This window comes from Brachycentrus maculatus, unplaced genomic scaffold (assembly GCF_059751285.1).
Source record: "Brachycentrus maculatus isolate JH-2025_06_01 unplaced genomic scaffold, ASM5975128v1 h1tg000034l, whole genome shotgun sequence".
Classification (NCBI taxonomy): Eukaryota; Metazoa; Arthropoda; class Insecta; order Trichoptera; family Brachycentridae; genus Brachycentrus; species Brachycentrus maculatus.
Genome location: NW_028280788.1, coordinates 479,806 through 499,382, shown reverse-complemented (window position 1 = coordinate 499,382; position 19,577 = coordinate 479,806). Strand labels below are relative to the sequence as shown.

Here is a 19,577-nt window from a genome sequence, read left to right as displayed (position 1 = left end):
GCACCCCAATGGTGCATAAGGCACTGCATCATATAAACGCAGTGTTATCTTGATCGTTAACACACGAAGGAAAGGTGATCAGCCCTCCGCTTCAGGTACCAGGTCCAGGGTAATATTGAATAAATATTAGAGTGAAAAAAATACATTTTTATTTATTTATTGACAAACATGATTGATTATGATTAAACTACACAAACAGTAATTATTTCAGGTACATAGATTCCACGTTAATAACATAAAACATACATTTGTATTATTAAATTTCTTGGATTATCATGGTTATTATTCAGTGTAATTGTTTCCTTCATATAAGGGATGTACATATATCTTGTACCACCTAATTTTTGGGGTTTTGCTACATATTTCTTGGACCACCCAATTTTTACATCACAGTTTAATGAAAATCTCATAATCTGCTTTGTACAACACATTGTGACATCTCGCGAGCCCTACCAACAATATGCCAATACAAAAAATACTTGTAAGTATCTTCCGCTGCCTATCAGTGCTCTTGAGGTAGTATTTTACAAAAATGGCGCTAGATAAATTGTCCAAAACCAAAACCGTTTTGACAGAGGCTGGAACGCATGCAGCCCAATATATTCAACAAAATAGAAACAATTTAAAAAAACAACTTCTTTCAGCGCGTACTCAGCTGAAATATATATATTTTTTAAATGATTTTATACAGTGCTGTGGAAGGCGTTTATTTCCATTCAAATGTTACAATAGGGTATTATTATTATTAACACATCAGACTGATGTTTATTTTACGCCTGCGGACCGCTGACGACGGGATTTGATAATTGTGTACACATAGTTAACACCTTAACAGAGAGATTGTTACATAATATTCATATTAAAACTTTAACTAAATTAAAAATGTAATTCTTCTTTTCTAACTTTGAAATGAGGCCGGCGCAGAAGGTAAAAATACCCTTCCTATCCTTAAGCATCAATCGACTGAATGGGTAGAAACACGGGATTTCACTGTCCGGCAGTTCGGTTTTAAAAAATGAAAACGACTACGACAGTTTGGCGTGATCGAATTTACGCGCAATGTGTTTACACACCGATCCGAAGAAATATGGATATGGATTTAATAAAAACACATGCCAATCATCATATTAAAACGCTAACTGACGTGCCGGACGGTAAAATTCCGTGTAATTCCGGGTAGTTGGACAAGCCCCCTCTTAATACACCCTCATAGAATCAACACCTTTCAAAGACTTTATACAAATCAGGTAGACTGGCAATCTGTAGAATAGCTCCATTTTCTGCAAACTCTTTCGGTGGAAGGAAATATTTCCTTATCGCGGAGAAGATGACATGTTCCTGCGTCCAGTGGACCGACTTGACAATCGCTTCCTCCTTGCTCGCGTTCTGCTGGGAATAGAAGATGGCCGTCTGACGGGAGATTGTTCGAAAGCATTCCTTCTCATTCTCCCAATCGACTTCCGTTGCGAGTTGCAGGATAAACATTGGCAAGGCACCCATGAATGGAGAGTAATTTTCTGAAAATAAAAAATATTAGTTGTCAGTAAAATCTATCCGTTTTAAGTTTTACATACTTAGTAAATGCTACAATTAATAATAGTGGTATTTACTATGTAAAACTTAAATTAAAAATGGATAGATTTTACCACAAAGTGACTGCCGAATCAATTAATGAAACATCTATCCGGTCTTGATCTTGCATACATCTAAATAAAGGGTCTCTGTTAAATAAAAACTTTCTCAAACTAACCATGAATGCTGCCTTGAAGCAACATGATATGTGTATGAGTTCCAAAAATTTGAGTAGTGCGATTGTCAATCATGCGTAGAGTGGTGAATGTTACACGTGTGTAAAGTGATCACTTGACTGGTCAAGTGATCACTTTACACACGTGTGTCGAAGGCTGGCCTTTAACATGTCATAATCCCTTTAAATACCCAGACTTCCATATTCTTCTTCACCATATTGAGATGTCATTATCATTTGTTCAGTAAATTGTAACATTATTCATTTCCATTGCACTGTTTTGTTATATTGGAATAAATATATTTTATTTTACCTATATATCAAATTTATTATAATTTATTAACTTATTGTTGGCGGGCGGTTTTTTCATCAACCTTGACCCTAATTAGTATACTAATTAGAGTCGTATACTAATCACAAGCAACCGTAAAACCCAACTCTGATCTGTAAAATGTTTTTTGGCATCTCGCACTGTACCAAATGTAAGCAAAAAGAACGCTTATAAGTCTCCTGCTCTCTACGAACAGTATGTTAAAGATGCTTTTAAGCATTTCCCGCAAACAATGGGTTAACATGATCATAAAAATGTTACAATTCCATATTATACTCCCTCAAATAAAAATAAGCTTCATTTGATGCCCTTCTAAAATTCCTAAAAACATAGACATCTTGCTGCTTTGTCTAATTATCTTCATAAATTTCACACTGGAGTTTTATTTAACATTTTTTTTTAAATTGTATGATAGTGCTAAACAACTTACCAAGGAGTAAAGGTAGGGATACGAGATTACCATCCGTGTCTATTTTAAGAGAGAAATACTCCAGTAACATCGCTCCTTTACTGACCAACAAATCCTTAACTTGAGTAGCCAATTCCTCTTTGTCTCCTGCAAAGTGTTCATTAATGAGGTAATAAGAAAAATCAATCCTTGTTTATTTATTTTTTCTTTATTAACGGCCGTAGCCAATTGGTACATGGTATATTGTAATGTATACATGTAATGTATACTTTATGATAAAATAATATGTTTTCTCGTTTTAAGTATATTCTTGTCTCTTCTTCCAACCCCGAGGATTCCGGCGCCCCGGAAGGCCGCTGACGACCATTCACCGACTATACTCAGCGGAACTTCGAGACGCCGGACTGACCTGGGAGGAAGCCAAGGAGATGGCGCGTGACAGAGTGACTTGGAGACGACTCGTGTTGGCCATATGCTCCACCTAGGGAGCGAACATGGAAAAAGAAGAAAAAGAAGTATATTATGGTTCGAAAAGTACTTATCTAAACAAGGATGAAAATATTTTTAAAAAAAAACAAGGAATTATGCATTAGCCGGAAATATTGTAATTATTATTGCTTTATCGTTAGGAAGTGACATATTCCAGATATGGATATGGTCTGCGAAATCATTGCCAAAGTTTTGCATTCGGTGTATAGGAGTATTGAATCCAGACACTGTCCGGCAGTTATTACAATAAAATAAATAATGATTTCTCGTGCTTTCGGTTGGGGCGTTAATATTTATCATTTCCAAGGGACAGTCTAAAATATTATTTAAAATTTACTAATGACAATATCAAAAATCTTATTACCAAGTGAGCTTTTTGATAATACATAAACTGCATTGTACAAAAAGACATACATAAGATAAAGTATCTATGAACAATTTTGTATTTGAATATCATAGATTAACTTTCATACATTCATCTGACATGTTAAACAAAAGAGAGGAAAATCAGAGTTATCTTTTTCTGTAACACAATCAACTTTTATTTGTTACATGAAGTGATTTTTTTGTTCATGTAATAAATATCACTTAATTGATATAAAAATATTACCGCATTTATCTTCGCCTTAAAAAAAGATGTCTTACCGTCTTCGGGGGTCCAGCCCGAGGTGGGCATGTTCAAAGCCAGTAATGCCAGTTCACTTATGGGCAGAGGATTGGCAAATGTCATGAAACCAAAATTCTGAAAGTCGTAAAGCAAAATCTCGTAAAACAATTCCTCCCTGAAACAAAATAAATAAGCTTTAGATTTGGAAAGTTCATGATTATATAAGTAAACCTTATTAACGAGTTAACAGTTGCTGTAAATTACCTTGCGATATCACCCTTGTACTATTTTTGAAATGTGTAATATTTAACATAATCTTACTTTTTGGAAAAACAAACTCAAAAACCTTTAACTAATTTGAAAATTATTACATGATAACTAATGATTTACTAAAACTGCCTCCATCTCATGTAGTACTTTATACACCATTCGCTCACTCCTTTCAACGTCACAAATTTAAAACACTTGATTTTACAGGAGAACGTTTTTAAAGTTTAAAAATATAACACAATGTATTAAAAATAAATATCAAGCCACTTATTGACCTTTTTACTGTGCAACAGATCTTTTTAGGTAAAACCTGAAAGTTTTTTCTCCATTTGAAAAATATTTAGTTTATTTAAAAAAATAATTAAACAATACATTTTCTTCAAAATGCAAAAACAACACATTCTGCCCTGTAGCGGGTAAATATTAAGTTTAAAATATGCTTCTTTTGCTGGGATATAGTACATTTTCTGGGCATTCCAAAAACATGCACAACTGAAAATTGAAGATTTTTGATTTATGACGTTCTTGAAAGGAGTGAGCGCATTGTGTGTAGATGAGAGTAATAAGAATAAGAATATATGTAAAAATAAATACAAATGTACACACAAATATCAGATAAACATAAGGAATAGAAAAAAAGATCTGGCATACAGACATGGAAAGAATGGAGAATGAGAGATTCGCAAATGTATAATAATGATACAGCTCAAATCCTACAACTGCCATCTAGCCAGACAACCAGCCAAAAGACGGAGGGATGCCGGAAGTCGACTAGCAGGAGGCACCATCAATTTCAAACCAAAAAAAAGAAAAAATAAACATGTTTTTGCTCACATCAGCTTGATAGAATCGACGAGGTACATTTTGGTGGAGTGTTGTATGAGTGCCTTGCTTTCATCTACCAGTCCCACAAACACCAAGTTAGCCAGGATCTCTCTCAGGTTGGAGTTGCATCTCTCTTCCACTTCGACTCTCAGCATCTTCACGCTCGTAAGTCGAGTCTCATTCCTCTGACTAGAAAACTGACGGGTCTTGAACGAATCCCTCGGATTCACGTAAGTCAAATGATCTGGGGTGCTCGCCATAACAGTTCCTTTGTAGCTCTTTTTAGGAGAATCAACCTTTTGATTGCCAGTTTCTCTTACAATGTCTACGTTTGAATCCACATCCATGGCGGGGTCTTCGTTTTTATCTATGTTGACATTTTCGTGATTATTTTCATCTTCTGTACTTTTGCTGGCCTCGTAACCAAAGAACTTATCTATCTTTTGTTCTGTGGCATCCGTTCTTACCAAGTATTTTGCGGACACTGGTTTTTCCCCATTTTTGGTAGGTTTATCTTCGAACTGAACTATGTCTGGAATATTGGATCCTGGCAATCTTGTCTGCAATATAAATTGTACATAAATGTAAATCAGTTGAGAATACAAACAGTTTGTATTCTCAACTGTTGATGAGAATATTTATACTTTTGGAAACTGGTATCTGCATAAATAAACTCAAAAGTGGTCCTTATACAAGTGTTAGAATATATTTGAATCATTGTTATTCCACAAAGTTAATTCATAATCGATAAAAAACATAAATCAGCAAAATAAATTCATATCCATTTATGAGAAAGCTTTTAACGAGAAAAATTAAAGGCAGCAAAACATTTTGTTAAATTTATGCCTGTCAAGAAATTAATTAATTATTTTTAATTGTATTGAATAAGTAAGAGATTAGATTTTATCACATTTAAGACAATTTGGTTAAAACAGGGTGATAGGATGGCAAAGATGGTTTTCATGAAAAAAAGGGTGTTAGCAGTTTTTTTTTTTACTGAACAAGAATTTATTGTTTAATATAATGAATTTTGACATATTTTCAGCGCTTGTGCACTACACGGAATTTTACAGTCTGCAATCCGATTTTGAAAAATAAAAGCGACTACGACAGTTTAACATGATCGAATTTACGCGCACCGTGATCACGCACCGATCCGAAGAAAGAAAGACAAAAGCACAAGCCAATCATCCGTTTATCATGCTAACTGAAGTGACGGATGGCAAAATTCCGTGTAATGCACAAACGCCCTTTGAGTAATTAATTGAGCGTCACAAACCTGCGTGTACAATACTCTGGACGTGTTGCACGATAAAAGTTTAGCTTCCACTATGAGCTTAATTTTCTCGATAATTTGCTCTTCATGCAGAAAGTGGACTTCATGTTTTGTAGGGTGGACATTTACATCTACATTCTGGGGTTCTATAATAAAATAAATGCATTTTTTTCATTGTATGCTTACAAATCGGGTGTGGTCCTGTGGTCAGTGTCGCGGACTTTTGAATCAGAGTTTCTCGGTTCGAACCCATTCTACCACAATTTGATACCTATTTCTAAAAATGAGCCGCTTAGGCTCACAGAAATACATAGTATGATATTGATATATTTGTGTAAATAATAAAAAAATAAAAATTCTCTTTTTTCATTCAAAAAACAATAATTAAAATAAAATACAATTATTATGTATATATTTTTTTAAATAAATATAGCGTTCATACTGATTTTAGACAGTAATATATTTTATTATTTCAGTTTATAGCCGTTTTAACAAAACGGATTTTAGTGTTTTTTAACAATAAAATACAATTTAGTAGACTCAATAAAATCAGTGTTTGATTTTTACATTAAAAATATTAATCTGAATGAAGTTCTACAAATTAAAACGCCAAATCTGTAAACAAAAGAAATATTACCTAATTCCAAACTGAGGTACAAGAATGAATGTCCGTTCTTTGGCAAATATGTGCTGTAAACGGTGTCAACTGCTTTCTTGATAGCTGGAAAAAGATTTTTTGTTGTTTTAGTAACCCAATTGACTGGCAATGACTTAAAAGAGATATTATTGGCTTTGCTGTACATGTAAATTTAAAATAAAATAAAAATAAACAAAAACGTAACAAAATAGGTAACCTGTTGATTCCACCAAGCGGTGATTTATAAACAAAAGCATAATTCCTTTCTTTGTAGAATAATTGACGTTGGTTATATAACCGTGGAGTTTTAGTTTGAGAATCTCATCCTCGTGAGTAATTTCCATCAATTCCCTCGCTATGTTGTTACCGTAGACCTAAAAATATTTCAAAACCAATTAGCCTCCCTCATCCCGCGTCTGCATCAACGGTGCATAGGGCACTACATCGAATTGGTGCAACATTAATTGTTAATTATATGAAAGGAAGATGATCAGTCTTACACTTCTTGTCTGTAATAATTAATACATTATTTGCAGGAAACGCTTAAAAGCGTCTTTTACATACTGTTGGTAGAGAGCAGGAGACGCTTATAACCATTCTATTTGCTTACTTTTGGTAGAGCGCGAGAGACACCAAAACACACTGTACAGATCAGAATAAGGTTTGCAGTTACTTATGATTGGAATACTGAGGGTCGGGCGGCAGGCTATCTGAGTAAAATTGTAGTCTTATGATCGGGGTTGAAGAAAAAACTCTTTTCAACTTACGACTCTGATGTTGTCTACGCAGTTTGATTTTACAGGTGTTCTCAGGTCCGTATTCTCTCCGAACTTCTTCAGCACAAAGCCGACACCAGAATTGTGGACCGCGTAGCAACCGACCACTTCGAGTACCTTCTGGTACTCTTCACTCGGGCTCTTCAACGCTTTCTTTCTTGTGCTGACATTATAAAACAGGTCTTCGACTGTTATCTGTGTCCCCTGATTTCCAGCACAAGGTTTTATTTGACCTTTCAACACTCCGTCTTCGTAAGATGCTCTAAAAATATATGTAAAAAAAATCAAGTGACAAAGAACTGACCCAATCATATATATAATCAAAGGGACAATCCAATCTTGATATATAAATATTTAAAATTACTGCCGGTACAGGGAATATTGTGGATGAGTATCATCGTTGAACAACAAACTAGACAAAAATATCGAAATCTTCTAGCACACAACCATGATACACGATTTACACACAACGAAGGTTTGATAGTCCCAAGAATTAAAAATAATATGGAAGTCGAACACTGCAATATATCGTTCCGAACATTTTTAATTTGTTGCCGGCGGATGTTAGAGGTCAAAATGGAATATGGAACAAAGGCAAAATAAAGGAATGTTTATATTCTTAATTTTTCTCTCTTTTTTATGTGTATATTAGGTTAAAATGGTTAAAAACAATAAAAAATGTATTCAAAAAGAACTTCCATATTCTTCTTCATCTATGTTGACATGTCAAACAAAAATAGGAAGACAAGTCTTCATCCAGTCTTCCGTATCATGCCTACTTTGGATACTTTCATTATATCACGCAAAAACTTAACATTATAACACGCGGAAATAATAGTTTTATCAGTGAAGACAAATGATTAGAGCACTAATGAGACCTGAATTTTTTACAACTAATTTAGTGGGTTTTTTGTACAGGAACGAATATGGAAGGAGTCACTCTGCTTCAAAAGTATTTGGATATAACTGGAGATGTTCAGTCTGTTAGCCTCATTGCCGCAAGAGCCTTCCAGCAAGAACTCACCTGCGTACCACAAGTTCAGGAGTGGATTTCTAGGTTAGTACTAATCTTCTTCAACGACAAAACACATAAGGTGGCTTGCAAAAAAAAAAATTATGTTTAAAATTGTGATTTAAATAAATTCATACAATTTATGTTAATAAAAAAAAGTCAATTAACAAATCACATTTTGATCAAAGCCTTAATTAAAAATTACATTTGAACTAAGCAAAAGAAAGATTTCTTATTAAAGTCGCACCAACAGGAAAAACAGTGAGTCATTCTTATGGTTCTTATGATGCCCCGCACCCAGTGTTATATAGAGCACTGCATTGGATTGACGCATTGTTAACTACACTAAGGCAAGGCAACCAATCTTGTGCTCCAGATTCTTAAATCTAGAAGTAGCGTAGGTTTGTCAAAATACAGATGGTTTAAGTGAAGCAGCTCAGAATGAAGGGTATTGGAAAGAAAACAGGTCTTGGCAAGTTTCAAAAATAGGTGCCTGAGGCGAATACTGGGTGTAAAGTGGCATGACTTCGTCAGGGATGAGGACGTGAGGAGAAGAACCCAACAGCCCCTCATACTGGAAGTCCTGAAGAGGAGAAGGTAAACATGGTTGGAACATGTCCTTAGAATGCCACCTGAGAGCATTAACCCCTCGTGTCTCTTCTTCCAACCCCGAGGATATTGGCGCCCCAGAAGGCCGCCGACAACCATTCACCGACTATATTCAGTGGAACTTCGGGATACTAGACTGACCTGGGAAGAAGCCAAGGAGATGGCGCGTGACAGAGTGACTTGAAGATGTCTTGTGTTGGCCATATACTCCACCCAGGGAGCGAACATGGGGAAAGAAGAAAAGACAAGTCTTGGGCAGTCAACAGTTGACTTGCAGCTTGCAACTAGCGCAGAAAATTAAGGAGGAAAACTTGAATTTGAACTTACTTGAATGCGCATTTCTCACACGCTGTTTTGGTCATGATAGACAGATGAGCTACGTGACTTATGCTCGCGAGGGCTTCCCCTCTGAACCCGTAGGTTTGTATAGTGCCTAAATCTTCGTACTTTGTAAGTTTAGAAGTCGTGAAACGTTCGCATACTATTTCCAAGTTATCTTTCCTTATTCCCGTGCCGTTGTCCTGTATCTAAAAAAAATAAAGGCAATTAGATTATAGAAACAGCTAAAAAATGAGAACATGAGAACATGGAAGGCATGGGCTAGGTGATGTTATCTATGACAGAAGGACCTAAAACCTGAGGGCGAGGAGAGCTGACCCCAGCAGTCTACAAAGACAATATGTTGGGATGTAGCCAACTTGGGAAGTTACTTTTTCACCTTATATGCAGCGAATGGTCAATAGTGCACCACATTGGTTTTATTACTGTTTAACACCTTGACATATCGCTCACTCCTTTCAAGAACGTCATAAATAAATAAAAAACTTGATTTTTCATGAGAACGTTTTTAAAGTTTTAAAATATAATACAATGTTTTAAAAATAAATATCAAGCCAATTATTGAACTTTTTACTTTGCAACAGATCTTTTAGGTAAAACCTGAAGGTTTTTTCTCCATTTCAAAAATATTTAGTATATTTAAAAAAATAATTAAACAATACCTTTTCTTCAAAATGCAAAAACAACACTTTCTGCCCTGTAGTGGGTGAATATTTAGTTAAAAATGTGCTACATTTGCTGGGATATAGTACATATTCAAATACTTGGTTGTGGTCAGGTCAGGAGGCAGAATAATTGGTGGGTATCTATGAGGAGACGCATGAATATAGAAGGCACTGGATTTCTCACACTCAGTGGCGTGCACTGAGTTTTTAATCAGGACACGTAGTAGGGTTGGGTAAGGATAAGACATATTAGGAACTGATCGTGTTTCTATATGGAACGCAAGTAATCCAGGGTAGCATGCAACAACTGAAAATTGACGATTTTTGATTTATGACGTTCTTGAAAGGAGTGAGCGATATACTAAGAATCTAGAAAAAAAATTAAGAACTGATTACCTAACCTAACCTAAACTAACCTAACCTCGACATATACTGGATATCTAGAAAAAAAAGTCTCAAAATTGAAGTTATCCACTATCTTCTTCATTCTTCAAACCCTTATCCGCGCCCCAATGGTGCATAGGGCACTGCATCATATATACGCAGTATTTTCTTGATTGTTAATACATAAAGGAAAGGTGATTAGCCCTCCACCTCAGGTACCAGTCCAGGGTAATATTGAATAAATATTAGTTTGAAAAAGTCACTTATATTTATTTCCCCCCCCTCCCTGGGAATAGAACCCTGGATCTCCAGAACATCCACTATAACTACTTGTAAAACAATTATTGAAAGTCAGAAAGTTTAGTCATTTTTGTTAACATTTATCCATTTTTTATTTAAATTTTACATGGTAAATACTACTTTGTCTTAAAATCTATTGTTACATATGTTTTGTTGAAATAAGCATCATTACCAAACACCATATGTGAGGTTTAGTCTAAATTTTAGAGATGTGCCCATGGGATGTTGAAGGATGGGCTGTTTCTTATTTTTTTACCAGTGGGAGCATGAACAATAAGGGGGAGGCTTTAGTCAATGTCATTTTGTTAATTATGGGTTAATTATTCATCTTGATATTCTTTTTCTAACCCTTATCCGCACCCAATAGTGCATAGGGCACTGCATAGTATGTTATCAAAGAAGTGTTATCTTGTTTGTTAAACACATAAGAAGTAAAGGTGACTAGCCGTATTATTTAGGTGCAAATCCAGGGTTAGGCTGACCAGTCCCCAATATAATGGAAATTTAAAAAAAAATATTAATAATAGGTAGGTACCTAAAAAATAATTTGTCGCCAAATACATTATGGGAAAGAGTTCACACATCTACGAATCTTATTTAATATCTATGGAAAAAGGAAAAATAAAGATTAGTTAGTCTGTGGTCTTTATATAAATTAGTTAGTCTGTGACAGGGGGGGTCGACTCGTAAACGTCAGATTGTTCAAAAAACGACCAGAAAATGACGAGACACACTAATACACTAACAAAAACACCAAAACGGGAACGAAAAATACGAGATACCAACAAGTTGTTCAAATATTTCAAATAAATATATACAGACTATGGTTATAGACAATTATCGATAGAAAAATAGAAATCCGTCTATGAAGAACTTCATAATATTGAGTATTATGCCAAAGTTAAAGTTAAATTTTGCGTATGAAAGTGTAGTTTTTCTTACTTAACACAACGCTCCCTTGAATTTCTGCAGCACCCCCCAAATGCAAAAAAATTAAAAACGCCTAGCCAGACTTCCAAAACGCCCACAAAGGGGCGCTGGCACCCCCGTTAAGAAACATAACTTCAGAAAGTGGTGGGCACTCCTTCCGCCCTTTTAAAATATTGTATTTTCTAGAATTTTAAATATAATATAGTAATTTGAAAATTCTATCGTTTTTGTTTTTGTTGAAAAGCCTTATATTTATACATAGTTTGGGATAATAATTTCAAAAAAGTTACCATTACCATTTACCATTGTAAGGCTGAGTTGAGTAACCATTATTAATCGCCTGAATTCTTTTTATAATTGTCGCGTTTTAGCCGTGACCTTTCTATTTTTGTTTACACTGAAATAAATAAATTTAGATAGTGAAATATCTTCTTTGTAATATTAATATTATAATTTTGAAAATATGTAATACAACAAATTTCAATATAAATACCATTTAACCTGAAAAATGAATGATAAATATTTCGGCGGGTGGATTTGACATTCAGCCGCGGCGAAGTCACGCCCAGCCGGGAGCTTAGTACTTCTAGCCGTTTACGTCACTTCCGGCCACTGGCGAATATCACTTCCAGCCATAAAAAATCGAGGTAGTTGGCGGTCTTTATATAAAATAGTTAGTCTGTGGTCTGTGATAAAGATGGACGTCGCGAATCGAAAATTCAAAACCGAAAGGAAAGATGAAGATTCCTCACAAGAGGATGTGAATATCTCACATAATAAACAAATTTGTCGACTGTGTCTGGGTTCCAATCCAGAATTCAGTATATTTAAGAAGGAATCAGAAGTGGTGACGAAAATACAACGCTGTTGCTCTCTAGAGGTTAGTTTCGTAAACAACTGTCAAAAATGTCATAACATTGCAGAAAAAATATAAAGTAAGAACTCGACTGGAATTGAAAATCACTTGTACAAAGAATAATTCTGCAAAGTTAATTCCAATTAATTAACTAATTTACCATTCAACAATATTAAAAAATGGCTTATTTACACGATAACATTTGTAGAGGTCCTCACCAAAAAGTACATTTCCAACATTGCGTAAAAAAATCCTCTAAATGTAAATCTGTTCTGTTTACTGTATTCTATCGAAATCTTAATTATAGTTGCTACAAAACGTGTCCAATCCCGTGTTAAACCAATATGAAATCATTAAATCTCACCAAAACCTAACAATTTTACAAGTTAAAATTCCTGATTACTTAAAATCATTTATAACGAAAATGTAACTTTTTAAAAAAAAACATTTTTACCTAATGTCCAAGTGACTCTGAAATCTAGCTACGGCTTATGCAACACCGCTTATCATGACCCTACTCAGGCTTCAACTTTTTAAGATTTATAGCCTATGCCTACCCGTGTGTGGATTTACTGTTTATGTTTAAAGTTACTATAATTTCATGTAATTCATGAGTGAAAATTCTAGGCAAAAGCACTCACTGATTTATTCATATAGGAATCGCTTCTAGCTGATTAAAATAGCCTTAAATATCTGAAATCATGAAAAAAAATCATTATGAAACTGGAACTTTATCTATGTATATTTTTAATAATATTTCCAATACCGTAGAACGGGGCTACTTGAACTTTGATGTGTTACTTGAGCCCAGTACAAAAAAAATATTTTGAACTGTATTTGGTCTACAATAATGAACGTATCGACATGATTCATTGTTTCCCTGACAGGTGACAATTATTGTCACGATACCTTCATTATTGTAGACCAAATACAGATTTAAATTTCTTTTTTGTACTGGACTCAAGTAACACATCAAAGTTCAAGCAGCCCCGTTCAACGGTACTCAGTTAAGTGGTTTGATTTTCTTCTGTTTTAACTTTTACTAACCACACTTATTGTTTCAATAATTCGAAAGGTCCATTGCTCACATTAATCTTAATTAATGTTAATCCATCCCTTTCTCCCTTCAGATATATCAAGATGATGGTTTACCCGATCGCATTTGCTCGAAATGCATCAACACTCTCGAAATTTCATCAAACTTTCGAACAAAATGCATAGAGAGTGACAAGCTATTGAGAACAAACCAATATGTAATCATAGTTTCGCGAGATGATTTTCAAATAGAGGGACGCGTCAAAAGCGAAGAGTACTCCGATACAGACGCAGTGGAGCCTCTCGACGCGGACAACGCCGCAGACGAGTTCTCTGACAATCATTTAGTCGACAGTGGCAATAAGGAGAAAAGAAAATCGGGACAAAAAGGGAAAAAACCAAAGAAGATAAAAAAGGAAATCGCAGTGACCAAACGGCCAAAGAAATTGACAAGGAACAACAGTCTTCTCTGCACAATTTGCGGGAGATCGTTTGAGAAGCGATCGGCATACCAGTATCATATCCGTACGCACGAGAACAAGGAATTGGAGTGTAACGAATGCCACAAGATATTCAAGAAGAAAGGCAAATTGAAGGAGCACCTCATTACTCACTTTGGTGTTAAGAATATTCCCTGCGTAGAATGCGGAAAGTTGTTTGCGTCGCGTGCCTACGTACAGAAACACATAGATAAAGTACATAAGAGATTACACAGTAAACAGTGTCATGTTTGCTTTAAAGAATTGTCCGATAACAACACATTAAAGGTGAGTAAGCCAATTCTAGAATTGTGGTCATAATTTTTGAAATGATAAAGCTAAATGCATATCAACTATGAAATTTTGTACTAATTGTCATTATTATTTTCTATTCTTTTTTTGTTTGTAAATAAAAATAATACTAATAATAAAACATCCTTTCACTGGATGACCGCCAAATAAATAATTTTGAAAAAGTAAGCTAAATTTACAATGTAAAAATGGTGGCTTTTTACTATTGTTATCTTTATTTAGTTATATGTATTATAAATTTAGTTTGTCCGCCTCCGTAGTGTAATGGTCAGCACGCTCGGCTACCGTTCTGGAGGTCCCGGGTTCGATTCCCAAGGGGGGTAAAATAAATATAAGTGATTTTTTCACTGTAATATTTATTCAATATTACCATGGACTGGTACCTGAAGCGGAGGGCTGATCACCTTTCCTTCATGTGTAAAACGATCAAGATAACACTGCGTTTATATGACACAGTGCCCTATGCACCATTGGGGTGCAGATAAGGGTTTAAAAAAAAAATTAGTTAAACTTTTTGTTTAAATTTATCATTGTTTTAATCCAAATTCCACATTTATCTATTTTAGTACTAAGCAGTGTTTAAATTATTTTATACAACCACATCAAATGTACAATGCCAAAAAAATGTTTTTTTTTCATGGGAACGGATTAATAATTTTCTCTTTATTTCTTATGGGATAAATATGTTTGGTATATCGCTCACTCCTTTCAAGAACGTCATAAATCAAAAAACTTGATTTTTCAATAGAACGTTTTTAAAGTTTAAAAATATAACACAATGTATTAAAAATAAATATCTAGCCACTTATTGAACTTTTTACTGTGCAACAGATCTTTTTAGGTAAATCCTAAAGGTTTTTTCTCCATTTAAAAAATACTTGGCATGTTTAAAAAAATTAATAAACAATACCTTTTCTTCAAAATGCAAAAACAACACTTTCTGCCCTGTAGCGGGTAAATATTAAGTTAAAAATATGCCGCTTTTCTGGGATATAGTACATTTTCTGGGCATTCCGAAAACATGCACAACTGAAAATTGACAATTTTTGATTTATGACGTTCTTGAAAGGAGTGAGCGATATGTCCTATTTGGTATACCAAATAGGACATATACCAAAAAGACTTATAAGTCACATGATTTAGAATTGATTAAGGATGTATACCGAGGTTCCACTGTATATTTATTTATTTGGCGTTAAATTAGTATATATTTTTTGTTGACAGTATCACATGAAGACGCACACGGGCGAGAAGGAGTATGAGTGCCAAGTCTGCCAGAAGCGGTTCACGTTCAAGCTCAGTCTGCAGTACCACACGCGCACGCACACCGGCGAGCGGCCCTACGCGTGCCAGCACTGCCACAAGCGCTTCCAGGACGCCAAGTCCCGTCAGGACCACGAGATGCTGCACACGGGTGAGACGCCCTACCACTGCCCCGTCTGCGGCAAGGCCTTCGCGCAGCTCTCCAACATGAAGAGCCACTTCCGCTACAACCACAAGGGGCTGGACATCAACGACTATCCCTCGTACAAGAGGAGGAAGGACAAGTTCCGACAGACGCTGGAGCCAAATGTATTCAATAAAATAGAAACAATTTAACCCGACGGCCATGGGCGACTCACGGGTGAGTCGCCATATGCTTACCTCGTACGCGGGCGACTCATATAGGAGCCGCGAAGTTTCTCCTGCGATATTTGAACGAAAATATACTGGCCGGTAGCGAAACTTATACTCTAAAAAATCTTGAATCATACTACTGACATCTTTTGGCATCACTCTAAAATAAGGTTCCCAGCTAACCAGAGGACACTTTAACCCATCCGCATATCAGTTTTTTTTTTTCAAAACATGTATACAAAGACAATAATTGAATGTATCCCCGCAAGTAAGAAAGTTGGGAGGTGATATGGTTCGTTAAACAATGAGGCGCTAATATTTTGCACCTGATAAAACGAGAACAAACATAGAAATAATCTTTAAATGCAGAAAATGGTACTACGCACTGCAGATTGGTTTTTGCGGTACAAATAAGCCCGACCACTCATAACGCTCGCGTGTTTGAAGCGGTGAAAGGCGTTCAAATTCAACCAAGTTATAAAAATAAACTATCTCATCAAATTATAACTTTTACTGTTTTACCAATAAATATGGTACACATAACTATTATGCACGTATTTTATCGTGTGTCTAGATCAGGAATGTGATAAATTAACAAGAAAACTTGAAAAAAAAAAATCAATAAAACATTATACCTGGGATGTAAAGTTTTGATTTCTATCTGATTTTAGTTGATATTTCAATCAAAATGATGATTCTAATCTTACAGGGACATCTTTGGTCAAGTGTCGTCAGTAAATTTGTATAAAAATTATATGAAATAATGCATTACAAAAAGCTTTCTTTACTGATTTGTAGATATCACACTAAAGTATCTTTATAATATGAACTAGCACGGATGTGGGCGTGGCTTAAATGCGGCTGTTATTCGAATGTAAAAACATACTTACCGCCAATGTTCGGCGGCTGATAGGCAGATGGGTTAAAAAAACATATAATTTATATTTGTGAAAATAATATGTTGGTTGAAGCGCTACGTGCAGCGCAGTCAAAGATAACTGGAGAAGAGTCATTGCTTCCACAAGGTTCACAACCCTCAGAAGTGAGGAGTAAGATGGAGAAGAAAAGAAAAATTTATATAAATTATATATAATTTATATTTGATTTTGTGATTTTTCATTTTATAATTAAAATATAACTTTGTTTTAAAATCACTATAAATATTTTATTTTAACTTAATTATAATAAAAATAAAGGACTCAATATATTAAACACATGTTACACAGGACTTATGTAGATTACTTAGAAATATCATTAATTAAAAAAGCAATTAACACATAAAGCCCGATGCCTTAATTATAATGTCTACCGGTTTCCAAGCTAACTGCTTCTTTTTAAAGACTGATTAATACGGAAAAAGTAGCGGTTAGCTTCAAAACTGGTAGACATTATAATTAAGTTATAATAATATATTTAAAGTGATTTTAAAACAATGTTCAGTACGTACTCTGCTGTATTATTATTTTAAGAATGATTTTATATTGTGTTGTAGAAAGCATTTACATTAAATCCTCTACTTACACGATTCATTCGTTCCATTGGTGTTCATGTAAGTCGAAAAAAATGAACAAACGAACGACATTCGTTTGAAAATGCCATAACTAGGCGAAACAACTGTCACAATATTAATTTTTATGTGTTTTTAATAAAATACAACTTAGTAGACTCCAAAAGTCTGTGTTTGATTTAAAAACTAATTCATAAATTAAAATGGAGTTCTACAAATTAAACGCCAAATCAATAAATAAATTTTAAAAAATGAGTATATAAGTGTGTTATATTTTATATTTCTTCTGAGGGATTACATTACACTACACGGCCCACCAAGTCTGGCGACTTGTCGGTGGGCCATAAATTTCTGCGACAGATATTTCCGAAACTTAAATTCAGATGAAAATTTATGTGCAATTTTATTTTATTTTTAAGTGCATTATTTTTCTGTTAAATATACATTATGAATTGGGGGCTCACTCTCCTATATTATAATTTCTCAATATAGCTATCCAACAAACACTTGGCTTCGGATGTATACAATGTGCTGTTATTATTTTACTGGCATGTTTTGTAAAAAAAAATGTAAAAATTTTACTTACCGTATTCATTATTATATATTCTATACTTTGTTAGTCAAAATAAATTTTAATAAATTTTATTTTCTACCTATCTGTTTTTTTTAAACCCTTATCCGCAACCTAATGGTGCATAGGGCACTGCTTCATACAAACGCAGTGTTATCTTGATCGTTTTACACATGAAAGAAAGGTGATCAGCCCTCCGCTTCAGGTACCAGTCCAGGGTAATATTGAATAAATATTACAGTGAAAAAATCACTTGTACTTATATATTTATTTTTTTATGTTAATAATATTAGTATATAACCACTCACAGGTGAGTGATGGTTATATACTGATATTATTAAGATTTTTGTAAAAAAATAAATAAGTAAAAATGACTTACCACAAAGTAAATGCTTTAAATATTAATCATATTGAGAATAAAATCACTTATATTTATTTGACCCCCACTGGGAATCGAACCCGGGACCTCCAGTACGGTAGCTGAGCGTGCTGACCATTATACTATGGAGGTGGACGATTAATTGTTTGTTGGTTGATAATTGTTTTTTTTTTTACCTTGCCTATTTTTTTTAAAGTACTCCAATAAGGTATTAAGTATAGAATAAATTATTTTTGGTATGTAGTGTGGAGGGATTGGTTGAGGGAAATAAATAATACAATATCTGCCTTTATGTTAGGGCGTTTGGCTGTCACTCATTAATTGGGTTCAATTTCCAGATTTGAAAGCAGTAAAAGTTACAATAGAAGAAAATCAAAGCACTTTACCAAGTATTGGAAATGTTATTAAAAATATACATAGATAAAGTTCCAGTTTTGTAATGAGTTTTTTCATGATTATATTTTAAGATATTTAGTTGGCCATTTTAATTAGCTACAAGCGATTTCTACACGAATAAATCAGTGAAAACAACTTACCTGAAGGTACTTCAATCCTCCAGCTTTAACAACAATTTGAATATTAGTAGATTTGGCATCAAGGCTAAAATAAAATAATATTTTCAGAATATAATAAATGAAGTCTATTTTTTTGTTTCTTCACAAAAGACGCATAGTGAATACCATGTAGATTAAACGAACCTATTTTCTATTAATTCTTTTAGCGCATTTGCCGGTCGCTGAATAACTTCGCCAGCTGCAATTCTGTTGACTACGACTTCCTCGAGCTTTTTAATTATCCCTGGTTCTTCCATATTCTACTGTCTTTTGCAGTTGGTTTAAAGACGATTATTATTTATTTTTCCACTTTCTCAACATACAATACACCAGACTTTCACTTATAAAACATAATATCTTTCATTGTGTTGTTTAATAACCTAACAAATAAACGTCAACGACTGACCGCCATTATTTTGAATTAAACCATAGAACGAAAAATAAAAAGAAATATTAATAATCTTCTTCTTCTTCTTTTTAATGGCTTTTCGCCATCTTGAGTATTTGGCAGTCAACCAGTGAAAGGATGTTTTTGCCAGTGACAAATATTATTTCGATTTACAAACAACATAATAATAATAATAATCACTACAAACTTTCATTGTTTAAATGCGTTTAGTTTTATCATTTTAGAATTTTGACCGCTCTTCCAAAATAAGGT

At 34.3% G+C, this 19,577-nt stretch overlaps 2 protein-coding genes across 4 annotated transcripts; one reads left to right on the top strand and one right to left on the bottom strand.

The window, feature by feature from the left end:
- Nucleotides 1-126: 126 nt before the first annotated feature.
- Mlh1 (DNA mismatch repair ATPase Mlh1) lies at nt 127-19,363 on the bottom strand. 3 transcript variants are annotated; one of them, XM_088274414.1, is made up of 11 exons: nt 19,061-19,339; nt 18,899-18,962; nt 9,316-9,515; nt 7,359-7,629; nt 6,809-6,965; nt 6,592-6,675; nt 5,958-6,100; nt 4,688-5,238; nt 3,622-3,758; nt 2,509-2,634; nt 127-1,517 (listed from the first exon to the last, which is right to left on the bottom strand). In XM_088274414.1, the coding sequence occupies exons 1-11, from the start codon at nt 19,171-19,173 to the stop codon at nt 1,216-1,218; spliced, it is 2,148 nt and encodes a 715-aa protein (XP_088130540.1). In that variant the 5' UTR covers nt 19,174-19,339; the 3' UTR covers nt 127-1,215. The 3 variants fall into 3 exon arrangements, with proteins under 3 accessions (XP_088130540.1, XP_088130549.1, XP_088130556.1); XM_088274423.1 differs by having other exon boundaries at nt 1,379-1,517; nt 3,587-3,758; nt 19,061-19,315; XM_088274430.1 differs by lacking the exons at nt 127-1,517; nt 2,509-2,634 and adding an exon at nt 2,680-2,968 and having other exon boundaries at nt 19,061-19,363.
- On the top strand, nt 12,285-16,978 carry LOC148312736 (uncharacterized). Its single transcript, XM_088274440.1, has 3 exons — nt 12,285-12,486; nt 13,593-14,264; nt 15,513-16,978. The coding sequence occupies exons 1-3, from the start codon at nt 12,304-12,306 to the stop codon at nt 15,885-15,887; spliced, it is 1,230 nt and encodes a 409-aa protein (XP_088130566.1). The 5' UTR covers nt 12,285-12,303; the 3' UTR covers nt 15,888-16,978.
- Nucleotides 19,364-19,577: the final 214 nt, after the last annotated feature.